General features: G+C 40.0%; 2 protein-coding genes across 3 annotated transcripts; one reads left to right on the forward strand and one right to left on the reverse strand.

Moving 5' to 3' along the window:
- The first annotated feature begins 3,640 nt into the window (after window positions 1–3,640).
- LOC147567905 (cytochrome P450 93B2-like) lies at window positions 3,641–5,781 on the forward strand. 2 transcript variants are annotated; one of them, XM_086654408.1, is made up of 3 exons: window positions 3,641–3,821; window positions 3,899–4,736; window positions 4,911–5,781. In XM_086654408.1, exons 2-3 carry the CDS (start codon window positions 3,963–3,965, stop codon window positions 5,583–5,585), a joined length of 1,449 nt encoding a protein of 482 aa, XP_086510534.1. In that variant the 5' UTR covers window positions 3,641–3,821; window positions 3,899–3,962; the 3' UTR covers window positions 5,586–5,781. The 2 variants fall into 2 exon arrangements, with proteins under 2 accessions (XP_086510534.1, XP_086510533.1); XM_086654407.1 differs by having other exon boundaries at window positions 3,641–4,736.
- On the reverse strand, window positions 5,768–7,262 carry LOC147567906 (uncharacterized). Its single transcript, XM_086654409.1, has one exon. It carries the CDS (start codon window positions 6,932–6,934, stop codon window positions 5,900–5,902), a length of 1,035 nt encoding a protein of 344 aa, XP_086510535.1. The 5' UTR covers window positions 6,935–7,262; the 3' UTR covers window positions 5,768–5,899.
- Between the last annotated feature and the right edge of the window lie 3,127 nt (window positions 7,263–10,389).

Raw genomic sequence — 10,389 nt, forward strand, 5'->3', positions numbered from 1 at the left:
GAGGAGTCCCCCGAGCAGAGAATATCTTGAGCCATTTTTTCGGATCCTTTTAGCTTCGCTGACGTCTTTAGGTAGCTTTTTCGTCTGTAGATATTCGATGTACGATTTCATCCACGTGTCTTCTTGAGCTATTCTGATGGCCAACACTTCTGCCGCCCTGTCAATGCTTATTTATTCCAGTGTTTGGAAAATTACCCTGGAATGATTGCTTGACCTTTCATCATTTTGGACAGGGGGTCCGCTAGTGCGTTTTCTTCTAGGAGAATCGTTGTGATAGTGAACTTCGTAATATGTGACATCAGGTCTTTTACTTTTCCGACGTAAATTGCTATATTGATTCCCTTGACCTCATAATCCCTGTAAATCTAGTTGATGACGAGTTGGGAATCGCTGTACACTCGGATATTAGTAGCTCTGACCTTTAAGGCCATTCGTAGTCCTACGAGTAGGGCTTCGCACTCGGCTTCGTTGTTTGTGACGGCGAACTGGAATGTTGAGGTTTGAAAGGTCTTTTCTTCTTCGGGACTGATCAGAGCGGCTCCGGCTCCTTTCGTTGCTAAGCTCGACGCTCCGTCTACAAAGAGGGTCCAGATCTGCTCTAGTTCAAGATCTACTGCGGGAATGGAACATTCCGATTAAAAGTCTGCCAATGCCTGTACATTGAGGTTGCCAGGTAAACGGGCAGCTCGTCTCCGGGGTTTAGGCTGACTCGTAGGGGTAAACCCATCAAGTGTGTTTTCAAATTTTGGAAAGCTTGTTCTGCCTCGGTTGTCCATTCGAAGTCAGGCATGTTCCTAAGGACCTTGAAGAAACGGAGGCCTTTGTCTGGCATCTTGCTTAGGAAACCCGAGAGGGACGCTAACCGGCATGTTACTCTCTCGACCTCCTTCCTCGTTCCCAGCCTGGGCATATCCTTTAGTGTGGCGATTTTAACAGGGTTGACTTTTATTCCTCTATGACTTACCATGAATCCGAGAAACTTTCCCGAAGTTACTCCGAATGCACACTTCTCCGGATTTAACTTCATGCTGTAGGCCTCTAGCTTGTCCAAAGTTATTTTGAGGTTGGGTATTAGATTTCTGCGCATCTGACTCTTAACGATCATAGCGTCTACGTAACATTTGACAGTCTTTCCGAGTTGATCTCCAAATATTCTGTCAACTAGGCGCTGGTAGGTTGCTTCGACATTCTTGAGGCCGAAGGGCATCTGTTGATAACAATACAACCCCCTGTCTGTCTGGAAGGCGGTGTCTTCTTGGTCGGCCCATTGCATAGCTATCTGATGGTATCCCGCGAAGGCGTCCATGAAGCTGGGTAGTTCCTGGCCTGACGTGGAATCCACCAAGTGGTCAATAGACGGTAGTGGGAAGCTATCTTTTGGATAAACTTTGTGGAGGCTGGTGAAATTTATGCACATTCTCCATGTACTGTTCTTCTTGCGTACGAGGACCTCATTGGCCAACCAATCGGGGTATCGTGCTTCCCGTATCACTCCCGAGGCCAGCAATTTGTCGACCTGTTTTCCAATCTCTGCTTGCCTGTCCGGCGCGAAGTTCCTCTTCTTTTGTTTGACAGGTCTGCTTCCTTCTTTAATATTCAATCTGTGGGTGATAATGGCGGGATGTATTCCCGGAACTTCGTCGCCCCCGAAGGCAAAAACATGGCAATGTGCTCTTAAGAAATAACTCAATTCTTCTTTTTCGACCTCGGTTAATGTACTGCCAGCAGTAGGTGATTTCGCTGGGATCGCCTCCAATCTGCACCGGTGCTGTGATATCCGTTGTTTTCTTTACTTCCTCGTCTTCTTGTACTTTCTCCTCTTTGGGTTGTTCGACCATAACCTCTTCCGGAGAAGGGTGTTTGGCCTTGGTCACATCGGCGGTGTTGCTATTTGAAGACATGGTTGCCTGAGGTGCTTAAGAAAACGGTTCGTTTAAGATTGAGAGAGAATTCGGGTTACCGAATTGATAATCTTGCTGGAGAGATCCCCTTCCCCTAGCGCCAAATGTTGATGTCAAAAAATAGTCTTCCGTTATATCAACATGAAATTAGGATTTGATGCATGAAAGTGTCCGTTATGATCGAATATTCCATTTATGTTGAATGAGATTCCTGCTTCCCGCTCCTCGCTCCTGCTTCTGCTCCTCGCCTCAGCTCCTGATTCCTGGGGGGAAACCTGCAAAGGATTCGAAAACCGCTCCGACGCTCTAGACAGTCAGGTTGCTCTTTGCAGTAAAGATTTTTTTGTATTGAACCTTTTGGGGGGCGAGTATGGGAACTCAGTGTGAAGTGCTTCTTTTCAGCTTGTCTTGTGGAAGACGATGAGGGGCCCTTTTATAGGCTGAAGTAGAATGATTGTGATTAAACGGTCTAGATGAGACGGTTGTGATCCACCGGTTAAGGAAGTGTCCTACTGTTTGTGGTTAGGGTTTCCCTAGTAGTTATCTTGTATCTAGGGTCCTTTGTAGATATCCTGTCGAGGTGATAGATCTTCTAGGAGATATTTCCTCCTTTGAGACTCTTGAAGTCCAAGCTTGCTTAAACACTTAAGATCTTTAACCGACTAAGATCTTTTAAGGAGATTCTGCAATTGAGTCGGTAAGCTGTTGGCGCGCTTCTGCCTCCCAGTTTAGGGGGTAAGGCATCGACCTAGCTTACGTGGACCCCCCTCATTCCTTTAGAGATTCTAGGGTTGTTCTGTTCGTGTCGTAGGTGAAACAGGGCTGGTACCTCTTAGCTTGTCCTGGTCGACCTCCTAGTTAGGGGTGTAGGTAGCGGAGCGTCGTGGGTTTAGCTGTTCTGCTGCCTTAAGCTGGGTTGATCCGTTGGACTTCTGGTCTATTCTTGACTTCCGGACGTCGGTCAATGTCTGGACAATTTATGCATCATCAACCACCAAAAATATAGAGCGAGTTGGAACCCTCGCCAGCTCCGACGAGGGATTTTGGGATCAGTTAGAGAGGGAAATCTCATACAGAGATTTGGCTAGGGTTTATGCCGATCTATTAGAGAGAGGGACTAAGAGAGAGATGTGGCTAGGGTTTTTGTCGATCTTTTAGAGAGAGGTGTGGGCATGTGGCTAAGGTTTCCGTGGATCTATTAGAGAGAGGGACTGAGAGAGATTTGGCTAGGATTTATGTCGATCTAGAAAGAGAGGGAGCAATTTGGCAAGGGTTTGTAGAAAGGGTTTTTGGAGAGGGTTTCTGGACCGACAGTGAGAGAAAGATCTCACCAGGGTTTTCTGCCTATTTGTTAAAGAGAGGTACTGATATATATATATATATATATATATATATATATTAAACTCCCCAGACCTCCCTTCCCGGACTTCGTTCGTCGGATCTTGTTAGAGAGAGACTATAGAAATATGGAGAGAGAAGGAAATTAGGTTTTCAATTTTATTTAGAAAAGGGAGGAGTGTGAGAAATAGAGATTAGGGTTTGTCTGTCAAAAATATCAAATAGGGGTACATATATCAAAATTCTTACTCAGACGTGGTAGTTCAGATTTAGAAAACAAACATCTAAATTACAATCTATTTAGTCAATTCAGATTCAGCCAATTCAGTTCAACCAATTCAGATTCAGCCAATATTCAAAAAAAACAAACACAACCTTAGTCAATGATTCAATTTATATAAGATTGATATTTTTTCTTCTCCACTCAACTATGGATTTCTTTCTTATTTGTATCTGGAACACATGATGCACGTGACTGCCCCAATGGAAGAAATAAAAAGGTAGGAGATACATTAGTTACTAATACTTTGGTTCCATTATGGACTTGGAGATAATCATATCTCGTATTATCTAACAAGAATGGTGGTTGATTTCCTCTTATGCACTCCTACTTTCTTCATTTCTGCATTCCTTTTGCTTCTAACCATGCTTTTCTACAGGAACAGATCTTGTTCAAGATGCAATCTTCCACCCAGTCCCCCATGCTTACCGATTATTGGACATATGCATCTCATCGATACTGTCCCTTATCGATCTTTTCACGAACTTTCATCCCAATACGGTTCTTTAATTCATCTTCGTCTTGGTTCGATTCCTTGTTTAATTGCTTCTTCTCCTGAATTAGCCAAAGAGCTTCTCATGAATAAAGAACTTATCTTTGCTTCGAGACCCATTTCTAGAATCATTAACCATATTACTTATACCTCCTCTGGCTTTGCATTTGCTCCTTATGGGCCTGTTTGGAAGTTCATGAAAAAAGTTCTTATGTCTCAACTTCTTGGTGGTCAAATTCTTTCAAAACGTCAGCATATTCGAAGAGATGAGATCAATAAACTAGTTCAACTATTAATGGATAAATCAAAACATGGTGAAACAATTGATGTTTCCCACGAAATAATGAAGCTATCGAATAATGTTCTTACTCGAATGATGTTGAGTATTACGCAGTGTGGAGAGAAAGATCATGTTGAGGAACTTCAGAAACTTGTTCGCGAGGTTACGGAGATTTTTGGTCAGTTTGATATATCAGAGTCTTTTGGTATCTTACAAAATCTTGATCTTCAAGGATTTTTAAAAAAGTCCGTCGATATACGACAAAGATATGATGTTGTACTGGAAAGGATAATGAAGGAGAGAGAAGAAGAAAGAGAGATGAACAAAGGGAAGAAAGATAAAATGAATAGGTTGAAAGATTTTTTGGATATCTTATTGGATGCAGTAGAAGATGAAAACTCAGATCTCAAACTTAGCAGAGAGAATGTCAAGGCTTTCCTATTGGTAACTCTCTCTTACTTCATCCATTCAATTACTTTCCTTTTCTGGTTAGTTGGATATATATGAGTTGGAGTAGCCTATGTAAGACGGCCCGTTCTACTTGTGGATGTTCCGATGATGTGAATTAGGATGGTTCGTCAATGTTCCTAATGTCTTTTTTAATTTATTATTAATTAGGATGTAATGACAGCGGGAACCGATACATCAGCAGCATCAACAGAATGGGCATTAGGGGAGCTTATGAACCATCCTCATATATATCTAAAAGCAAGAGAAGAGATTGATTCAGTTGTGGGGAAGAACAGATTAGTTGAAGAATCTGATCTTCCAAATCTTCCTTACCTACAAGCAATCATAAAAGAAACATTTAGACTACATCCTCCTGCACCGATGCTTGCAAGAGAATCTACCCAAGATTGCAAGATTGGTGAATATGATATCCCAGCGAAAACTAGACTCTTTGTGAATATTTGGTCTATTCATAGGAACCCTGAGTATTGGAAAGACCCTTTAGAGTTCAAACCAGAGAGGTTCATAAACTCAAGTGGAAACGAAGATGTGGTTAAGGACGTTAAGGGACAAAATTTTGATTTATTGCCTTTTGGGACTGGGAGAAGAGGGTGCCCTGGTATTTGGTTAGCTCTGTTACAGGTTCCAACAATCTTAGCTGCAATGATACAATGCTTTGATTGGAAGATCATTGCCAATGGCAATGGCAATGACAATGTAGTCGATATGAATGAACGGCCGGGATTGACTGTTCCTAAGGCCTATGCTCTCTTGCTTGTTCCAGTTACTCGTTTCGATCCATTCCTTACTTCCTCACAGAAAGCTTCTGATCACCTTTCTTGAATCCTATAAAATGTTAATTTGTTTATGAGCAAAATGAAGTCTAAGTTTAATTGCTCAATAGTACATTGATTGTAGTCAACAGTGTTGTTACCAAATATGTGAAAATTGTCTATTGTATTATTGTAATTTTCTGATATACTGGAAGATATTCAAACATAGAGACTGATGAAATGGACAAAAGATTTAAAAATTGAGATATTTGGCATGTATGTGCACATATCTTATTGCATTTAGTAAAGTGATAAAGTAATTCATGCCCACCATAACAACTGCTTTTTCTGAATCATGTATATTGATAGGTAAATGATATTCTATTAGGCCAAATCTGATTTTAAACTCAGCCCAGATTGTGGTGTCTCGAGAGGCTTGTTATGGTCTTTTGACGACCCATACGGATGAATATATATATTTTTTTGGAGCTTTCCGAAATGTAACTCTTTCTCAGATGGTGGTGATGGTGGTGATGTTGGTGGATCTCTCGACGGCCCAGATAGAGGAATAGGTGTATATTTTGGAAGTTTTCCAAAATGCAACCCTTGTGTGATTGGTGGCGACGGCCCAGATGGAGGAATAGGTGTATTTTTTGGGCGCTTTCCAAAATGAAACCCTTTCGGCGGTGGTGGTGAAGGTCTCGACGGACCAGATGGAGGAATAGGTGTATATTTTGGAAGTTTTCCAAATTGCAACCCTTGTGTGATTGGTGGCGACGGCCCAGATGGAGGAATAGGTGTATCTTTTGGGCGCTTTCCAAAATGCAACCCTTTCGGCGGTGGTGGTGAAGGTCTCGACGGACCAGATGGAGGAATAGGTGTATATTTTGGAAGTTTTCCAAAATGCAACCCTTGTGTGATTGGTGGCGACGGCCCAGATGGAGGAATAGGTGTATCTTTTGGGCGCTTTCCAAAATGCAACCCTTTCGGCGGTGGTGGTGAAGGTCTCGACGGACCAGATGGAGGAATAGGTGTATATTTTGGAAGTTTTCCAAAATGCAACCCTTGTGTGATTGGTGGCGACGGCCCAGATGGAGGAATAGGTGTATCTTTTGGGCGCTTTCCAAAATGCAACCCTTTCGGCGGTGGTGGTGAAGGTCTCGACGGACCAGATGGAGGAATAGGTGTATTTTTTGGGAGCTTTCCAAATCGTAACCCTTCTGTCGGTGGTGGTGGTGGTGCATATCTTGAGGGCCCAGACGGGGGAATAGGTGTATTTTTTGGAAGCTTTCCAAATCGCAACCCTTCAGTAGAAGATAGTGATCCTTGAGTTCCAATTTCTTGAAGACTTGATGAATAACAGATAGTGAAAAAGATGCATAGTAAGAGAAACATAAAATGAAGGCTTTGTCTTGCCATTTTTCTCTTCAAAATTCAAAATGACAATTTTGAAAGACAAACTCCTGTCTTAAATAGAATAGACGAGCTCCTATAAAGATCTTCTAAGATCTTTCCAAATAAAATTAGATTTTAGAAGATCTTTTGACTTACTTTAGAAATATACCAGTTAAATATGGAACAATCAAACCAAAAAGCTAAATCTAGATCTCCAAGATATTTACAAAATCTTAAATTTCATAGATGAGAAATTGATTAAGATCTCCAAAATAATATCATATATATTTTAAATCAAGTACAGTATAAATAAGTTCCGATTCACTTACATCTTGTAGCCTAATTGGTTGAGACACTGATGTACTCATCAGGACTCCCAACGTCTAGGCCACGAGGATCGGTGCGAAGATAGAGAAAGAAAAATAAATTTTGATTGTGTAACTATTTGATGACATAATTTGATGTCATATTTTAACTTTTATTGACAAAAGAATCAAGTAAAAATAGAAAATGATGGTACCACAAATCAGCCATTGATCTATTTCCTTACGAATAAGTGTAAGAAAATATGGCTATGAACTCCAACTAGAGGTGCTCAAAAGGCCGGGCCGGCCCGGGTTGGGCCCGGGACCGGACCGGACCGGCCTGGCCCGTACGGAAAACGGGCCAGGTCAACCCGGGTTCTGTCCCGGGCCCGGGCTGGGCCTCTATTTTGGGCCCGACGGGCTCGGCCCGGCCCGGCCCGGAAAAGCCCGGATTGAGCCCGGCAATTTTTTTTTTCCTTTTTCTTTCTTTCTTTAAATATTTCTATTCCTCCTAATCATTTATATTCTATTTAGAAATTTAAGTTGGAGAAGAAATATAGCAAACTTAAGTTGGAGAAGAAATTTTTGGTAAGCTTTAAAAAATCTTATCTAAAAATAAATTTAGGTAAGTTGTTGAGATAGAAAGAAATATTTATATTTATGTTAAGGATTCATATCCTTATGTAAGTTTAGAAAATCTTTTTTTTTTAAGTTAGAGAATATAAAAAGAATATAGGTAAGTTTCATTAAACCATTTTTGTGTAAGTTTTAGAAAATCTTTTGTTTAGGTAAGAGAAGAAATTTTTAGTAAATACTATAAATTTTTTAAGTAAGTTCCATTTTGTTTTAATTTACTTTAGGTAAGTTCGATTTGTTTAGGTATATAGTCATTACTTTAATACTACTTGATAAGTTTTATTTTCTTTTAAGTAAGTTCTATTACAAATAGTTTTATATTTGTAATATTACTTTTAATTTAATTTTAGGATTAGTTAAGTTTTAATTGAGTTTCATATTAAAAAACAAGAAAAAAAAAAAAACAGATTAGCCTGGTCAAACCCGGGTTTGGCCCGGCCCGGCCCGAATAAGCCTGGCCTGGGTCAAGTCACGGTCCCGGGCTGGGCCATAGGTTTAGCCAACCCGGGACCGGCCCAGCCCGGGGCTATTCCAGCCCGGGGCTATTCCAGCCCGGGTTGCTTGGGCCCGGCCCGCAACCCGGCCTGGACCGTTCTATAAAAGGCCGGGCCGGCCCGGCCCGACCTTTTGAGCACCACTAACTCCAACTAATACTACTTGAGTTTTCCTCCTTTGTATGTGCCCTTATAAGAGAATCATGGTTGAACAGTGAAGCTAGTTGAGCTGAAACTCGAAGAAGGTGCATTGAAGGTATAAGTTAGGGTTATTTAGACACTGATCCCTACTTATTTAGCAATATTAGAACTACACCCCTAAAATAAAAATGTGTATGACGTTGACTCCCATTCTCGAATATTTCTATTAAATATCAGTTAAGTGGTTCGCGTGCCAACCACATGTGTGACTTATGACAAAAATACCCTTCACTGAATATTTAGGTTATTTACCCGCAACTATTTACTAATATCATGACTACACTCCCAAACACAAAAATGCTTATGGTTAACTCTCATTCTCGATTTTTTCGCCAATTACCAATTAAATAGTTCATTGCGTTTTCTCATTTCTCTTATTTCTATAGGTTTTCAAAGATAGTTTTTATGATTGGTCTATGAACTTAAAGTTAGCCCGAAAGCCCGATCCAAATACGCCTGAAATAGTAAGGTAAATATGTTATCCGAAGTCCGAGACGTGTTCCACCCATCTGCCTAGATATATTAGATAAACTACCAATGGAAAACATACAAAAAAAGGTTACCCTATTATCTGGTCATCCACGTACTAAGTTTGTTTCATTAAAGACATTAGAATAGGTCTCAGATATATAATTGTTAGATACAAAGTCTAGTCCTCAGTTAGTCTTAGACCTGCTACTTTTAATATAAAAAACTTAAGCATGTGGTCGGCAAACACTCAATTTACTGATTTTTTACGGAAAAATCAAGAACTAGAGTCAATCCTAGACATATTTTTATTTTGAGGGTGTAGTCCTAAAATTTCTAAATAACTAGAGCTCAATGTCTAAATAACCTAAGTATTTCATGAAGGGTATTTTAGTCATTAGTCACACGTGTGGTCGACATGCAAACTACTTAACTGATATTTAACGGAAAAATCGAGAATGGGGGTCAACACCATACATATTTTCATTTTGGGGGTGTAGTCCTAATATCGCTTAATAACTGAGGATCAATGACCCGATAAGTTATCATTACAAGAATAAAGATTTTGTGGGTGTAAACTCAAGGGTTGGAATAAAGAAGTCCCCAGAGTGTAAGGAGAGTGTGACGGGAGTGTGAGGAGAGTGTAAGGAACAACATAAGTTACCTTTGTGGCACAATAATAGACATTGGTTAATGTATGTTATTTTTCTAAATAGCTCTTAATTGATTATCTCCCTGTATATATACAAACCATTCACCATCTACACTCTACAAAGGGATAAATTTTCAAGAAAAAAAAATATATGAAGGGATGAATGAATCTTTTCAATCTTCAATCATTGAGAATTAAAATTTGTTGACTTTCCAAATTTTGAGAGTTCCATCAAAATTTAATAAGGTAATATATCATAATGAGTAAACATACAAAGAATATATTTCTGATTTAACATTATTTTGCCCAATATTGATAAAAATCCAATATTGATACTAATACACCCTTGTGTACACTAGATCTATATGCACCATTGTGAATAGGAAAAATAAAAGCTAAAAAGTTGAACTCATGCATGGTAATATATAAGTTATGTGGTTGTGGTAGGCAAAATGGGGTTCGTTCAACTCATCTTATCTTTAAATTTCTTACATGGTTGCGTGCAGCAGGGTTGCAGATGGGGAAGATCAACTTTCGATAGTTTACTGCGGCATGTTGAATGTCACTGATGTATGCTTACTTCACTCTAAACGTACCTGGAGTTTGGTTAATTCAAAGTGTACAAACTAGGGAGACGAGGCTCAAGTTATTCTGCCATTGCTTTTACGAATAAGACTTGGGTCAGGGTCTTTAGCAGTGACGAGTGTGCCTTTAAAATTTTTT

Source organism: Eschscholzia californica, unplaced genomic scaffold (assembly GCF_041429995.1).
Source record: "Eschscholzia californica isolate CP2 unplaced genomic scaffold, dmEscCali1.0.p SCAF_1, whole genome shotgun sequence".
Taxonomy (NCBI): domain Eukaryota; kingdom Viridiplantae; phylum Streptophyta; class Magnoliopsida; order Ranunculales; family Papaveraceae; genus Eschscholzia; species Eschscholzia californica.

Coding starts and splice junctions, on each gene's coding strand:
- LOC147567906 (XM_086654409.1), bottom strand. CDS start 6,934: ATGGCAAGACAAAGCCTTCATTTTATGTTTCTCTTACTATGCATCTTT.
- LOC147567905 (XM_086654407.1), top strand. CDS start 3,819: ATGGTGGTTGATTTCCTCTTATGCACTCCTACTTTCTTCATTTCTGCA. Junction 4,737..4,910: donor ATGTCAAGGCTTTCCTATTG/GTAACTCTCTCT, acceptor ATTATTAATTAG/GATGTAATGACAGCGGGAAC.